We start from the raw sequence: 17041 nt of genomic DNA, 5'->3' as shown, positions 1-17041 counted from the left end.
GAAATTAAATTTTAAGAGTAAATTTTTACAATTTAATAAAGATAAATTATTCAGATATTTTACCTACAACTAAAAATCTAATGAATTTCAAGCAACGAATGCATTAAATATTTTAATTGTGCGTGAAATATCTTAAATTACTGACATTATAATTAAAATAATAAATGTAAAAAAAAAAAAAGTCAACCGTTCAAAAATAAAATAAAATCAAAGTCTTGAAAGAGGTCAAAGTCTAAAGTGAGTAAAATTCCAATTATTAACGCTGACGTGGCAACATCGAACGCTCTCACAGTAAAGTAAATAAAAAGAGTTAATTTAAATGAATTAACTAATTTTTGTTTTTGAAAGAAAAAAAGAAAAATCAAAACAGCTTGAAGTTCAAGTACATATGTTGTCTCTCTTAAATTCTAACGCAACACTCAATCCCCAAACATCTTCGCAACAATGTCTTGGCTTTTCAAGTCTCTCCAATCCGACGCTCCAGATTCGCCACCGCCCCAGCATGAAGGCGACAGCTCCACCAATCGAGACGGCGGCGTAAAAGATGACCTCTCACACATCGGCGAAACAATCGGCCGTCAATTACGTGGAGTCGCAGCTTTTCTGGCGCCACCGCCTTTAACTGCAACCGAACGGCAATCACATCCGCCGCCGCAGTCCTCTGATTCGCCGTTATCGCCGTCCGCGGCTCTGCTTGGGATCCGCAACGATCTTGTGGAAATCGGTGGCAGCTTCAAGAGTGGACTGTCGCTGCTCTCGCGTAACAAAGCGGTTACTGGAATCTCCAAATTCGCCTCCAATTTGTTGCAGTTTCAAAATCAAGATCAATATGATGATGAGTTTGACGGGGTTCCCGGGATCACGGAGGAAATTGTTGAGTTTGTGAAGAAAATTTCCGAGCGAGCAGAATGTTGGACCGAATTTCCAATGTCCTTAGATGATGGTAAGATTTTCAAGCAAAATTTTATAATTACTTAGAATTAATTTTTGTTGGAGTGTTAAAAGTTCGAAATATTATTTGGTGTCTATGCGTATGCTATGATTAAAGCTTAATTTTTAAGTTGGTTTATTTTATGTGTAAAAATTGAAAGAGAATGAGTAATTTTTTTTTGTTTTTTTTTGTTTTTTAGTGTTATTTGAGTACTTTTGTTTTGGTGTTTATTCTATGAATAAAGTTTAATTTTTAGTTACTATGTTCTCTTATATATGTCCGGTTTCTCTTTCTGGTTTCTCCCCAATGTCCTTGATTATTGTTGAACTAGGTTTTCACAAGAAAAATTATTCTTTTTAAATCGCGTTTTTAGAATATATTTTTTGGCACAAATTCTCAAATGTACGAGGGGAGTAAGATCCTTTAGCTATGGATAACTAAAATTGGTGGTGCAAATTATCCAACTTATATTCTTATATTGTGGGATTGAAAGCTTCTGTGGCAGTAAGTCAGTAGGAATGAGATAACCTTCAGAATGTAAGGTTTTTCTGAGCTGAATTACTGGGAAATGGTGTCTACTGTCTACTGCTTGATTCTTGAAGAAGTTGTATCAGAGTAAGAGTGGGGCAGATTTGGAGAATATATACCAATGGTAATGCGAATGCCACTTCTTTTTTTCAAAGTTTTGTTTTGATATTTCTGTTGGGCAAAGGTGCAATTTATCGTGATTGTCCATTACTTACTTAATTGCTGCGGGACAATCAAGACACTATCTCTTTCATCAGTGACTAATTAGAAACTAATTATACTAAGCGCAAAGCTGAAGTGCATTGCAGTTAATCCATAGCTTTGGTGAAGTAGTTATGTATTCCCATGACTTTTTTTAATAGAGTTATTTTATTTTTTTAAGTAAAATTAGGTTTTATTTGATATAGTGGATATTGGAAATAATTTTTAAGAACTTGTGTACTCTTTCTTTGAATCTTCTTCATCTCTTTCAATCACATGGAATGTATGGGTAATAAGACTGCGACAATTGGTTTGAATTTTTGCTTGTCATATTGCAGATTTTGAAATGTCTGATGCTCAGAAAGATCATATTTCCGCTGTTGAACATCTGGTCCCAAGTTTCAGAGATCTTAGAATTCACCTTCACCATTACTTGGGAGACGGTCAATTTTGGATGATCTATTTTATATTGTTGCTTCCAAGAGTTAATGACCATGATTTTGAGCTTCTGTCAACTCCAAAGGCAAGTTTTTTTCTATTCACATGTCATCTCTTTTTTCCTTAAATATCAAAATACACAATTATTTGCACATAACCCCTAGCAACTATCTGTTGTGGGTCCTCTTATGGACCATATCTTGTTATCAAAGATTGAACTTTCCATGTTGGCCTGGAAATGTTCTTGGGGCTTTTCATCTTGGGGACATTCAACTCCAAACCATGCACATTAGACACATGCTTAAATTTTTGTGATTTTTTAATATGTTACTTTTTTCACTTTAATATGTTTCCTATAGGACTCTGATTCTGCATTTGTCAGAAAGGTTTTTGTCCATATGTTTTAGTTATGTTCTTTCTTGTCTGAGTTATTGATTTAAAGGATTATACTATATTGCTGTTACAAGGCCTTCTTTTTTGTTCCAACACGCAATTTTTTGGTTTATGGATAAGAATGTTTTAGTTATCGTAAACGACATTTTAGTTATCAATATATGTAACTAATTTATATACTTTGTCAACTGAAACATTGGCCCGGTAACATTATTGGACCTAATACTGTAGTATGACCTTGATTGAAGTCTTTGGAAACGGTGAGACTTGAGAACGTACCTTTTGTTTATCTATAAGATCAATTACTTGTCTTTTCTAAATTAGGACTAAAACTTCTTCAAATTCTAGGCAATGAAGTCTGATTTTTGAAATCTGTAGAATATTTTTTTCTTATATCCAATGGGTGGTTCTTCTGTAATATGGAATTGATGCCTTCTCTGCACTAATCTAGTTTTGAAATTTTTACAGTTTGGAAATAAAAATTCTGTCTGTGCTGAAATTTCAAATTAAAATTACAATAATAAAAAAATGTCTTCAGTAATAAGTTCTCTTGTGTTGCAGATTATTGAAACAAGAAATATTCTTATGCAGAAGCTACAAGACGATAAGACTGCTCAAGTTGATAACCGTAGCACTAGTGCATCTGCAGAAAAGGAGGTTACTGAGATTTTAAGTGCAACACAAGGTCTAGAAATCAATGTTGAAGAAAATACTGAGCGATGGCTGGATGGTACAGATATCGATAGTGGCATTTCTCTAAATAGCCAACAAAAGATTGAACACGAAGAGGATGTCTCATTCAGTGATTTGGAAGACGATGGCAATGATCTACCTTCTAGACTATCAGCCTCTAGGCCAGGACATGAAGTTAAGGCTATTTCACGAAGTGGATCCAATGATTGGATAAAACTAAATGATAGTTCTGATAATCGGGTTGATCTAGAGAAGGCACGACAGTCTGCTTCTCGGGATAAAGACTCAGAAGGTGAATCAAGCGATTGGCTTGCAGTTGATGAATTTGATTAGAAAGTTGGCAGCTGTTTGATATGCAGCAGATTTATTGTAAAGTTTCAAAGATTATGATCTCTTGGATTGGATCCCCAGTTCTGTATTTATGGGTCTCAACCTTCATCGGAAGTGTTACTGTTTAAAGTAATAATTCAGTCAATGTCACCTTTTACCTTGCTGGGTTATGCTATTACAATTTATTTCTGTATATACTAAAAAAGACATCAGAACTTTTCCAACTTGTATATTCAAATTCTTCATTCTTTCCCGTAATTGCTTGTTTACTCATTGGTAGTTTACTGTATTTATTTGGTCCATACACAGAATAAGATATTATTTTAAAGATGAACATAAAAGCTGTTGGTATTTTGTTTCAGAAAAGTTTCAAAGAATATCTCCATCTATCACATGTAAGTTTTTACTGACATCAAAATTCAAAAGCAGGCATTCAATTTCTACTCTTAAAACATACCATATATTTCAAACTTATTTTAAACAATTAATATCGTCACATTCAACTAATTTGATCAGAAAAATCAGCTGTTTTAGTGAGAAAGACTATAATGGTACTTGATTCTGTATATTGTAGAAGTCAAGGGTCTCAAAAACTGTAAAATTCAACTTTTCGTGCCAGAACCAGCAGATTAGTTTGTTGCTTATATACAAATTGGCCTTTCTTAAAAACTGGGGCTTTGACTATGTAATGTCTATCTCAACCAGGAGTTTTGGAAATCTTTGACTTCTAACGCTACTAATAAAGAGTTGCAGGACACTAGATTCACAGCACTGCCAGTATCATGGCCTCCAACCTCTCCATCCTGTTGGGTGGACGGGATGATAGACAGAAAATACGTTGGGAGGTGGCCTCAAAGCAGGATTTGCATTGAAGCCCCTTGGTACAAACGTTTCAGTGGATCTTGGCTGCATCAGTTTCATAGTAATGTTTATGGAGCAATGATTACCTCGAGGGAATGCTTGAGGGAATGGTTGGGTAAAAGTAGGATAATCAACCCGACTTGGATAGCTTGCAGAAGAACTTTGAAATGCTAAGTTAGGAACTTCTGAGTGGACCAAAGTCGTGGGCTGTGGTACTGATTGTTTGCAAAGCTCAACCCGACTCGGATAGCTTGCAGAGGAACTTTGAAATGCTGAGTTAGGTACTTCTGAGTGGACCAAAGTCGTGGGCTGTGGTACTGATCGTTTGCGAAGCTCTGCATTTGGTGCTACTGATCGTTTGCAAAGCTCCACATTTGGTGGGCACCATTCAGGCATGTCGTCGTCGTCGTCGTCATCATCATTGAAAAGATTCTTTGATGCAGTTGCACTAACTGGTTGCATAATACATCTGCTTTGAGTGTTTTGTTTTTCTCCATTTACAGAAACTTCCTTCAGCAGAGGCATTCTCTGAATGGCATCCAGTGGAAGCCTAGGAAGATTGAAAATTTCCAATCTTGGTTGTTTGAAAGCTGATAGTGACTTTACCATTGACATGGCCGGCTGCAACGACCAATCCATTTTCCTTAATCCTTCAGCTGGAAGTTTCTTCTCAACAGTCACAGAATCCAAAGGTTTGCTCATTGGATGAGATATGCCACATTCAGTTCTAAAGTCAAATTCAGGAAGGTCATCATTGTCAAGAGTACGTATAGGTTGCATTGCGAACTTAGATGAGAGAGACAAAACAGGTTTCTGAAGTTCCAAAACTGGTTCGGGTCTCTCTTCTATGCTTGACTTGTGTTGTATAAGTGGTGTTTCAACTTCAGGCTGTGCCACTGAGCTCTGGAGAGAGGCAGATTCCTTAGAACCTTTGGATTGCAAAAATGATTCAGGATTCAGAACTGAAGGTGTCAGAGACAGATTAGCACTGGCAGAAGAATTATGCAATTCAAGTTCAACTTCACTTGTCTTTTGATGTTTGCCTCCATTTCCACAGTTTCCTGCACTCTCATGAGTGGTGCTCTTAGTTTCTGATGCAACTGGAATGGGATCCTGAGTTGATTGTTTACAACACAAATCTTTTCTTATGGATATTTTCCTAGAAGAGTTTGATGAAGAGTTGAGAAGGTGTCCTGATGAGGAACAAATCTTTCCGTCAGATTTCTTTGCAGCAGAATTAGCAGATGCTATATTTCTTCGCCATACAACACAACCAATCAAAGAGTCTTGGTTGTCTACAACAGCAGCCATGCCCTTGAAGAAACCATGCTTTGCAAGTATTGTGATTATGCTGTCACTATGAGGGTAAACATAAAGATCAATACCTGGTGATAATTTCACGAACCCAACCCTCTTCCCATCTTTGTAGCCTTTTGCAACCTGTAAATCAGGTAGATGAAAAAACATAAATCTAATCTATTTATCCAAAAAACCCAGGATGAACTGTAATTACACACTCTCTTTCATTCTGATCCACTCACCTTTTTCATGCCTACCAGTCCAGATTTTGAAGAGCCTTCTTTCCAGCAAAGTGAGATTACCTGAAGACACATGCATAGAGCCATTAGCATTTTCAGTAGAAACAGATGTGCCCGTAGAAGTTAGCATTAAATTCTCCTTAAGGAATAAATTGTGATAATATTTTAATAAATTTGGAACCAAGTGGAGCTTGAACCTTAATAGGTAGCCTTTGATGTACCTAGTTTATCCAATATTCAGGCAGTTACTTGTCATCCTAAAAGAACAGATAATTATGTTGTGATGACCGATGACGATGGAGTAGAACTATATGTTGCACTAGTTTTCCTAAACATTCATGTATAAAAGGTTAGTCATATCTGGTTGGACAAAAAAGTGAACTTCTACATGTCAATTTGAAAGGAAGAATTTACCAAGATTTTTCAACTAAGTTGCACCATCATTTGTAATTTTCTTATAGCTCACTTAACAAACAGATAAATCAATATATATCCTAGAACTTGATGGACCCGAAATACACAGCTGGTACTCACGCAGGACAAGCAAGGGAAGACAAGGGCAAAAGGGGTAAATCACCAAAGACAGGTGTCCTGTTAGTTAGGATTTGGTGTCAGAATAAAAGAGTAGTGGTACCACAGAAGAGGATGTCATTTTTGTTGTTTCATGAATTGATTGTGGGAGGTACTGGCCCTCGAAGACCAGTGGTGTTTTTGTTTACTGTTTCATTTCAGCAACCTTTGTTTCCTTAACTCTTTACCATTATCAATATAGCATTTTCCATTATTCTGAGTTGTGGTTGGATTTGGTGTTGGAATCTTGATGAATGTGTGCTTGGTTATATTGTATTGTTGCATTTGAGTTGTGTGTGTGCGTTTAAGTTGAGTAGAGATCTGTAAAGGTGCTGGGTTCCATCAAACTGGTATCAGAGCTGACGGTGGTGGGTTATGGTTGGCACTCGAATGGAGAACAGAATCGAAGGTGTAGAGAAAGACTTAACAGTAGTGCAAAGGGATGTAGCCAACGTGAGCGAGACTGTGAAGTCGATGAGAGAAATTCTGGTGGACATGCAAAACTGGATGAGAAGAAAAGATGAAGAAGAGGAAGAACGACGAAGAAGTGCGTCTGTGGAAATCAACCCAGACAGGGGAGGACGTATTGAACAGGAACATGTAGGAGGACAAGGAGGCTACGGGGAGCATCAGGGGGGCCAAGGTTCGAACCAAGGGAAAGAGGGGTGGAACCGCCGTGAGTGGGGTGGCCGGAAACTGGAACTCCCTCTCTTTTCTGGCGAAGACCCATACGGCTAGATCTTTCGGGTGGAGCGTTACTTCGCGATCAACCAGATCCACGAAGAGCATCGGGTCCCGTCGACGGCACTCTGCATGGAAGGGGAAGCTCTCACTGGTACCAGTGGACGGAATCTCGGACGGCGGCGATGACTTGGCCAACCTTCAAGGTAGCGTTGCTGCAACGATTTAGCGGCGCGCAGGAGGTCAGTCCCCTGGAGATGTTGATGTCGTTGCGTCAGGGGGGCACCGTGCTGGACTTTCGTCGGAGATTCGAAGAGGTGGCGGCGCTGACTCACGGCGAGAGAGAGGAGGTCCTGACGGTGGTGTTTCTTAACCAGTTAAAGCTAGAAATTCGGGCTGAGATCAAGCTGCAGCAACCCGATCTACTGACTCGACCCGACTCCCTGACCCAGGCCACTTGGTTGGCCCAACGTGTGGAAGAAAGGAATTGGGCCTTAGAAGAAGCCCAAGCAGGCCTGGCCCGAAATACCAGGTTTAATCAATTCTCTTTTGGGCCCAAACCCAACTCTAATCTACCCAAGCCCAACCCTTATTCACTTAAAACAAACGACAACCCATATCCTAATAAAACAAGTGACAACCCATATTCAATTAAAACAAATGACAAAGCCTCCAGTTCAATTTCAAATTCAAAAAATATTCAACACGTACCCAAAGCTGTCAACCAAACCCACGCCTACTCCCCAACTACAACCCACAACAGAAGATTCCCATCTGAGACTTACGGCAGTTCAGGGTCAACAACTCCAAACCACAGTGGGGCCAACTCATTCCGGCGAGAATTTCCATTCAAAAGGTTGACTAAATTTGAGATACAAAGGAAGAGAGAGAGGGGTCTCTGTTATAGGTGTGATGCAAAATATTCTCCAGGGCACAGATGTGGGGAAAAGCAGTTCCAAGTACTCCTGGTTGATGAAGAAGAAAATAAAGAGGAGGAAACAATTATTGAAGAGGAAATGTTGGAAGAAGAAGTTCCCAAGGAAGCTGAGTTATCAATTAGTTCTGTGATTGGAATTAATGGGCCTAAAACGATGAAGTTGAGTGGAGAAATTAAAGGTAGGGAGGTTATAATTTTAATTGACAGTGGGGCATCGCATAACTTCATAAACAGGGACTTGGTGGAGGAACTTCAGATTCCAGTAACAGCAACAAGAACATTCGGAGTGAGGGTTGGTGATGGCTACAACGTCAGGTGTCAGGGAGAATGTAAAGGGGTGTGTCTGAGTTTGCAGGGTGTTGACATAATACATAATTTTTTTCCATTTGAGATAAGTAGTGCCGATGTCATTTTGGGTATAGCTTGGCTTGAAACGTTGGGAGAAACAACCACAGACTGGAAGAAGTTGGTAATGAAGTTTCACTGTTCAGGCACCACGGTCACACTCAAGGGAGACCCAGCTTTATGCAGAACTATGGTGTCACTTAAGGGGATGCTGAAAACACTACAAACCGAAGGATCAGGATACTACATTGAGTTCGGGCATATGCAGACACAGTTAATACAAGAACCAGGCCATTCGGAGTTGGTTAAGAGTCTATTACAGCAGCATCAAGATTTATTTGAACCCCCACCTGGGCTACCACCGAGTAGGATACATGACCATGCCATCAGACTGACAGAGGGAAGTCAACCACCTAATATCAGACCCTACAGGTATCCCTACTATTTAAAGAATGAGATTGAGAGTATTGTCCGAGACATGTTGGTTTCCGGGATTATCAAACCAAGCAAAAGCCCATTCTCTAGTCCTGTGTTACTGGTGAAGAAAAAAGATGGGGGCTGGCGATTTTGTGTGGATTACCGAGCCTTGAACAAGATTACAGTGCCCGATAAATTTCCAATACCCACGGTTGATGAGTTATTCGACGAGTTGGGAGGAGCTTCGGTGTTTACTAAGTTGGATCTTAAATCGGGTTACCATCAGATTCGGGTCAAAGAAGAAGATACCCACAAGACCGCTTTTCGCACCCATGAGGGCCACTACGAATTTCTGGTAATGCCTTTCGGACTATCTAATGCCCCTTCTACCTTTCAAGCTCTCATGAATGATATTTTTAAGCCGTACCTACGGCGATTCCTCCTGGTTTTCTTCGATGACATCTTGGTTTATAGTCCTAATATCACAGCCCATGAAGGTCACTTGAGTCACACTTTTCAAATCTTAAGGCAGCATCAGTTGGTAGTGAACCAAAAGAAGTGTACATTCGCCCAATCACGGTTGGAATATTTGGGCCACATAATTTCCTTAGAGGGAGTGGCTGTTGACCCGGCGAAAATTGAATGTATTCTGGCATGGCCGACACCTAAAGACATTAAAGCTTTAAGGGGATTTCTCGGATTGACGGGATATTACCGGAAGTTTGTTCAAGGATACGGCACACTAGCAAAACCTCTCACCGCGTTACTTTGCAAAAATTCCTTCAGTTGGACAGAATCCTCACAAACTGCATTCAAAGAATTAAAAAGGGTAATGACTAAGGTACCGGTTCTTGCTATGCCTGATTTTACTAAAACTTTTGTTGTTGAAACAGATGCTTCGGGGTTAGGTTTGGGAGCAGTTCTGATGCAAGACGGGCGACCGCTAGCCTTCATCAGCCAAGGCCTCTCATTAAGGTCTCAAGCCAAGTCCGTCTATGAGCGGGAGCTGATGGCAATTGTTTTCGCAGTCCAGAAGTGGAAACATTATCTTTTGGGTAGGCATTTCATCATCCGAATGGACCAGCGCAGCCTCCGTTACTTAAATGACCAAAGACTACATGGAGAAGAGCAACAGAAGTGGATAATCAAACTGTTGGGACTGGACTATGAGACACAATATAAACCGGGATCGGAGAATAGGGCTGCAGATGCCTTATCCAGACGTCATGATGGGGTGGAATGCAATTCTATCTCTACTTGTTACTTTGGCAGCCGTAACGAGTGGGAAGAAGCTATTCAGCAGGATCCTAAGCTAAAAAAAATCTGCCAAGACCTGATTAAGGATCCCAACAGCCATCCACACTTCCAATTGGTGGGACACCAACTTTTCTATGATGACCGATTAGTGCTACCTCGCACCAGCCCACAAGTTCAACTCCTCCTTCAGGAATTTCACTCGTCTCCCATGGGTGGACATTCGAGAATTTTCAGGACCTACAAACGGTTATCTCAGGTTGTCTATTGGGAAGGTATGAAGAGTGACATCCAAACCTTTGTTCGCAACTGTGCTACATGCCAACAGAATAAGTATGACAACCTTCAACCAGCCGGACTGCTGCAACCATTACAGATACCAACCCAAGTTTGGGAGGATCTTTCTATGGATTTCATCGTCAGCCTACCAAAAACTCAACGGGTCGATACAATACTAGTGGTGGTTGACCGGTTAACCAAGTTCAGTCACTTCATACCCCTCCAACACCCTTATACGGCACTACATGTGGCTGATCTTTTCATCCAGCACATTGTTAAACGGCATGGGTTCCCACGAACGATTGTGTCAGATCGAGATCGACTCTTCATGAGCCTTTTTTGAGGCGAGTTGTTTAAACAATCAGGTACGAAACTACACATGAGCACCACATATCACCCTCAATCGGACGGCCAATCAGAAGTGGTTAACCGTTGTCTTGAGACCTACCTACGTTGCTTTATGGGACAGCAACCAAAACAGTGGCCTAAGTGGCTCAATTGGGCAGAATACTGGTTCAACACAACCTTCAATCGGTCCTCAGGCATGTCTCCCTTTCGAGCCTTATACGGCAGGGACCCCCCAGTCCTTCTTAGATATTCCGAACATGCTTCAGTGGTAGCGGCAGTTGATCAGCAAATGATCCAAAGGAATCACATTTTGGATGAATTAAAGTTCAATTTATCTCAAGCTCAAGGTGCCATGAAGGCCTATGCGGATGGTAAAAGAAGAGACGTTCAATTTCAATCAGGTGACTTAGTTTACTTACGGCTCCAACCTTATCGTCTCAAATCACTGGCTCGAAGACCCAATGAAAAACTCAGTCCCCGATTTTATGGACCCTATGAAGTGATCGAAAAGGTTGGTTCGGTCGCTTACCGTTTACAACTTCCTACTACCGCCCGCATCCACAACGTGTTCCACGTCTCCCAACTAAAAAAGGTGACCTCTCAACCAATCACCTCACTTCAAATTCCTTCCTTTCTTGATGAAGATATGGTACTCCAAGTGGAGCCTGAGCAAGTCTTACGGAAGCAAAGATTGAAAAATGGAGACTATGAGGTCCTAATCAAATGGAAAGGCCTACCAACTTGTGATAATACTTGGGAGTCCTATACAACCATCTGCCACCAATTTCCTTCTTTCCACCTTGAGGACAAGGTGGCACTCCTTGGGGAGGGTAATGATGGACCCGAAATACACAGCTGGTACTCACGCAGGACAAGCAAGGGAAGACAAGGGCAAAAGGGGTAAATCACCAAAGACAGGTGTCCTGTTAGTTAGGATTTGGTGTCAGAATAAAAGAGTAGTGGTACCACAGAGGAGGATATCATTTTTGTTGTTTCATGAATTGAATGTGGGAGGTACTGGCCCTCAAAGACCAGTGGTGTTTTTGTTTACTGTTTCATTTCATCAACCTATTGTTTCCTTAACTCTTTACCATTATCAATATAGCATTTTCCATTATTCTGAGCTGTGGTTGGATTTGGTGTTGGAATCTTGATGAATGTGTGCTTGGTTATATTGTAGTGTTGCATTTGAGTTGTGTGTGTGCGTTTAAGTTGAGTAGAGATCTGTAAAGGTGCTGGGTTCCATCATTATGGCAATGAGCCAGGCTTAGCATGGGTCTTAAGTTTACATTATCGAGATAATGTTACAGGTGCTACTACAATACCAGGGGTATAGAAAAACTTAATCAAACTTGGTAGAAGAAAGAACTTTCGGCTATAAACTCAAATGACTATGAACAGAAATGAGAACAATCAGCATTCAGTTCCAACAAATGCAAAATTGAAAGGTGCATGCAATCATCACAGAGAAAATTTCAAGTTGATTGAATAGCGTTATTGTACAATGTACTGATACAAAATCTTACACAACTTATGCAACAATAATAACATGCAATAATCTCTTACAAAACCAAGAGCTCTAACAAGTTAAAATTTTTCAATTGCTTGTTTACATGGTGATATCAAAGATACAATTAGAACCCGTTACGTGCCTAAAACCTCGTTTCTTAATACCAACATCGATCCCAAATTAGTTAACTGAATTCCATAGCAGAAACCTAATGTCTATTAGTAGAAGACACAAGAAATTATGACTGTTTCCCGAAAGGAAAATTGAAACAAAACCTGGATTGATTTCTGTGCAATATGAGAGTGATAGCATTGTAAGAGAAGAACACCAGGTATCAAACTGGAAGCTGTCATGACTTTGGATGGCTGGAACAAATGATGCCTGATTTATTACATATGGAAAGGCTCACTCACGGAATATTAAAAGTTCCTCCCACTCTTTTCATCAGAGTAACCTGTGCTACAAATGAAGAAACTTGTAAGGGGATTGCTGCATATCCAAGAGTGAACAGATAATTTTTTCGGATAGGGTATAAGTAATATGCAAATTTGATATCAGGAAACAAACCTGGATTTCTAGAAAGTAATTTCGGGGCTGGGTTTAAGTAATGTGCAGCTAGGGTAAAACAAGTTGAGAGAGTCGAACAGTATTTTTAATAGAGATGCAAGTTAGATCAATGTAAGGATTATTAAGGACTCTTTCATCATAGCGAAAAAAGATATCCATTGCCGTATTCTTTTAAGTCCAACCATGTTATAACTACTCACAGAAAGAATCAACAAAAAAAAATAGCAACAGATCAAGAACAAGAATCACACCAATCACACACAAGAACAACCAGATTTACCGTGGTTCACTTGCTTTATGGTTGAGCAAGCTACGTCCACGTTGAACTCGAGAATCACACGAGCTCGCTGCACTAATACTGTCAAGATTACAGATTACACACACAGCAACACAAATCCCTCAAAACTCCCTTCTTCAACCCGTAACTTACCCTAGAGATTACACCCTTCGAATCCCTAAATCCAGCGTATACAATACACCCAGAATGACCTGACCAGTCACTCAACCAACAAGTTATAGGAAACACTCAACCCAAACTGAAAACCCTAAAGGCTCAACTATGGTGTTTAATGAAGAAGAAAGAGACTTGTAAAAATGAAAATGAATCGAATGCATAAACTGCCAAAATAATTCTGCTTTTATATGGTTGACATTAGGGTTGAATTTCAGCCGTTGGATCTTCTTTTCATCAACGCTCAGGATTGTTTCTGTCATTTAGATCAAAGCGACGTCGTTCCACTTAAGTGCAAATACGATAGCGTTTCAAGCCATCATCCAACAAACCACTTTCAGCTAGTATTAAAAATCTTTCATTTGCATCAGTTCAAATTTTCTTCCAAGTATTAACCACATCTCAAAAGAGAGTATAACTGCAACCAGCTTAATTTTCTAATTCCAAAAGCATTCCTCCATTATAAGACAGAGTAAAAAAATGCTTCTGGACTATCTGCAAACAGAACTACATAAACAAGTCTACCAGATACAAGTAACTCTTATTGTTCTTCCATGGTACGAGTTTCTTTTGTTTTAAAGTTAAATTAAGAAATTTTTGTTTCACAATATTATTCCTACGTCCCTATTCCTTGTATCATCAGAAAAAAAACAATGTATCTATTGAATTAAGCCATGAGCTTATATTCATCTTACATCACATAGGTTGAAACAGAAATACACCTGAATATGTATAGATCCAGCAATTAACAACTCCATATAATGAGATTTTACTTGAGGAGGAAGTGGACAAGAAGGAAAGAGACCCTAGTAATCCCTTCTAACATCATCACACACTCTTCATCATAGACAAGCTTATTCGGCTCTCAGTTAATGAAGCGCTTATAAACCCAGTTGATTAGAACTATTTCCTTGGGTCTTGATGCATAAACATCTAAGTTTCTTCTGTAGCAAGCAATTTCTAAGAGCACTACCCGTAACTGTAAACATCTACTTTCACTGATTTGGGATGTTCTGCGACCATTCTAGCACCATGTAACCTCTTGTCCCTCCCACCAATGTGAAAATCCTTGTTTGGTTGGCATTAAAAGTTTTGTCAGACCAAATTCGGAGATTTTAGCAGCCCAAAACCATCCATCAGAATACTCTGAGGCTATATCACAATGAATGATAGGTGCTTCATGTTCATCATGGAGATAAAGAATTCCTCAGGCAACATCTCATGCAATTCTCACTCTCTTGATCCAATTTAGGGCTGTTTCAGAATGAAATAGAAGATCAGTATTGAAGATTCAGTCGCTTACAGCAGCATACTCAGCTCAGCTCAACTTATCAAGTATACCTCATTAGTATTATTAGTTAAATGTAACTGTGGTTAACTGAATTAGTTTAGTTGTTGAGTGAGTTAGTTTTTTCTACAACTTAAGCGACTGTACAATAACATTTCGTAATTAATGAAAAAATCCTCTTTCTGCAATCTTCTTCTCTACCAAAATCTAATACAGTAGCACCATTATTCATGTATCTGCATACCAAACCCTCTTTGGGTCCAGAGCACAATAAAAAAGCAACTGAACTAATTTCATCTGATTTGTTCTACAAATTACATTCATCTGTAATTCTCTTTCACGACCATCATTCATCATCTTCTCCAATCTCTTGAAGCAACAAGTTTTTCACCTCTGCAAAAGACCCCTTTTAGACTGCACCAAAAGGTCCCATGTTTTATCTAGAACAAAAAATTTGACCAAAAGAGCCCATGTTTTATATACAACAAACAATTTCCAGAAGCAAAACTCTGTAACTGTCAAATCTGCTTTCACTGATATAGTGATATCAAGTGTTCTTTAACCATTCTGGAGCAACCTCTTGTTCCTTTCATCAATGTGGAATACTTGTTTGGTCTGGCATTAATGAGCATAATTAGTACATTGCCTTCTCTTGAAAAGACCACAATATTGTCGTTGATGTTGGTCTTTCTCAAGATGAAGACTCCAACAGGATTCTAGTTATGAATATAAGAATAATGGCTGCATAGAAAGTCCCTCTTTCATGGATTCTATTATATGAATATTTGAGCAATAGCTGCCTGGTAGATCTCCTCTTTCATGCCAAAAAGTCCTCAGTTGGAATGAAAGAATGAGAATTGATTTAGAATTTAGAGGTGGAACAATGGGCCGGGTTAGGCGAGTCAACCCTGACCCGGCCGCAATGAAGAGGGTTAAACCCGACAGCAACCCCGGGCAGCCGGGTTGCAAAATGCAACCCGCCGACCTGCAGGTTGCTGTTTTGTCCTTTCTAAAGAAAGGACCGCCAACCTGCGTTGGTTGTTACACACCAACAGCCAACCCGCCGGGTTGACCCACGGGTTGGCAACAGGTTGGCCGAAAAAAATAAAAAAAGATTGAATTTTTTTTTTCATACCCCTTTACCCTTGAAATATAGCCGTTAGAGGGATCTTTTTCGTCATTTTCTTTTCCCATTTTTTTCTATAAATTGGCCCTAAACTCTCACATTTTTCTCACAACTCAAATTCTCTATTCTCTCGTATTCTCTAATCTCTCAATTATTCATTTATTCTCTTAATCTCTTATTTATCAATTTGCTCGTATTTTATTTTTATTAGTTTTTGCAATTTTATTCATATTTCCAATTTTCCAAATTCCAAATTCCATATTCCAATTCTCTTTCTTTAATTTTTATTCTTCTACATCAATTTTTTTTTTCAACTACAATGGATAGAATATTCTCTCCCATCAATTACAATGTGAAGAAAACTACTATCCTAGTCATAGTCCCGCTGATTTTACTAACATAAATGCAGGAGGAATTCAAATAGTCTCGTTTTCCCATTCTCAGAATCCGATACACCTCAAATATGCCACCGATTCCATAGCTCCTGGTGGTTCTAGAAGTCGTCCTCGTAATCGTCGTCCTCGTCCAACTTCATCTCAAGCTAAGGCGGGTTCATCAAACTGCCGTCGAAATCGAAGACAGACACACATCAGACATTTAGGCGCATTTCGACAAGTTTTACGGACAGAAATGGCGTTCAAGTCAAGAATCGAGATGCAAATACTGTGGAAATATTTATAAAGCTGATTCAGGTAATGGTACTATACTTTAAAAAGGCATGCTAATAAACATATCAATCAACATGGAAATAGAGAAAGCAATCAAACTCAAATAACTAATATGGTACTACTTGCGTTATAATCTGATTATATAGGGAACAGTTAGCTTTATATATTGCTGCAACTGATCAACCTATTAATGTGGCTGAAGATAAATATTTGAAAGATTTGTTCAAAATTCATTTTTTCCAGGATTTAAAAGTTATTCTAAAACTGCAACTAAATGATTTAATAAATTGTTTAGAAAAATGAAATTAGAATTAAAAAATAAATACATAGTTGTCATGTTAGTGTGGCTCTAACTACCGATATTTGGAGTGGTTGCTTAAACAGATTATATTTGTGTGACTAGTCATTATTTTGGTAATAAATTTAAATTAAATAATCTTTATTAGGATTTAGTTAATGGGTGGATCATAGTGGTCAAAAAATTTAATAAAATTGTTGAAGTTTTAGAAGATTATGATGTTATTGTAAAGATAAGTAAAACTTTAGATAACGTAAGTGCTAAACTATAGCTATAGATTTTTTAAAAGTAATTATCATTTGTTAACAGTTTGAAGTTTTTTCACCAACGTTGTGCATGCCACATATAATTTAAATGTGAAAAGTGGTATGAAAACAATTAAAGAAAAT

The 17041-nt window shown here is 38.9% G+C and overlaps 2 protein-coding genes across 4 annotated transcripts; one reads left to right on the top strand and one right to left on the bottom strand.

The window, feature by feature from the left end:
* The first annotated feature begins 353 nt into the window (after positions 1–353).
* Positions 354–3786, top strand: LOC116119621. Its single transcript, XM_031405572.1, has 3 exons — positions 354–943; positions 1999–2183; positions 3053–3786. The coding sequence occupies exons 1-3, from the start codon at positions 445–447 to the stop codon at positions 3515–3517; spliced, it is 1149 nt and encodes a 382-aa protein (XP_031261432.1). The 5' UTR covers positions 354–444; the 3' UTR covers positions 3518–3786.
* A 212-nt stretch (positions 3787–3998) lies between these two features.
* On the bottom strand, positions 3999–6884 carry LOC116119321. 3 transcript variants are annotated; one of them, XM_031405277.1, is made up of 3 exons: positions 5917–6884; positions 5761–5815; positions 3999–5568 (listed from the first exon to the last, which is right to left on the bottom strand). In XM_031405277.1, the coding sequence occupies exons 1-3, from the start codon at positions 6004–6006 to the stop codon at positions 4295–4297; spliced, it is 1419 nt and encodes a 472-aa protein (XP_031261137.1). In that variant the 5' UTR covers positions 6007–6884; the 3' UTR covers positions 3999–4294. The 3 variants fall into 3 exon arrangements, with proteins under 3 accessions (XP_031261137.1, XP_031261125.1, XP_031261131.1); XM_031405271.1 differs by having other exon boundaries at positions 4000–5815; positions 5917–5976; positions 6135–6883; XM_031405265.1 differs by having other exon boundaries at positions 3999–5815.
* Between the last annotated feature and the right edge of the window lie 10157 nt (positions 6885–17041).

This window comes from Pistacia vera, unplaced genomic scaffold (genome assembly GCF_008641045.1).
Source record: "Pistacia vera cultivar Batoury unplaced genomic scaffold, PisVer_v2 Contig125, whole genome shotgun sequence".
NCBI lineage: Eukaryota > Viridiplantae > Streptophyta > Magnoliopsida > Sapindales > Anacardiaceae > Pistacia > Pistacia vera.
This window is presented reverse-complemented; position numbering and strand designations above follow the sequence as displayed.

Coding starts and splice junctions, on each gene's coding strand:
- LOC116119621 (XM_031405572.1), top strand. CDS start 445: ATGTCTTGGCTTTTCAAGTCTCTCCAATCCGACGCTCCAGATTCGCCA. Junction 944..1,998: donor TCCAATGTCCTTAGATGATG/GTAAGATTTTCA, acceptor GTCATATTGCAG/ATTTTGAAATGTCTGATGCT. Junction 2,184..3,052: donor AGCTTCTGTCAACTCCAAAG/GCAAGTTTTTTT, acceptor CTTGTGTTGCAG/ATTATTGAAACAAGAAATAT.
- LOC116119321 (XM_031405265.1), bottom strand. CDS start 6,006: ATGCTAATGGCTCTATGCATGTGTCTTCAGGTAATCTCACTTTGCTGG. Junction 5,816..5,916: donor GACTGGTAGGCATGAAAAAG/GTGAGTGGATCA, acceptor CCTGATTTACAG/GTTGCAAAAGGCTACAAAGA.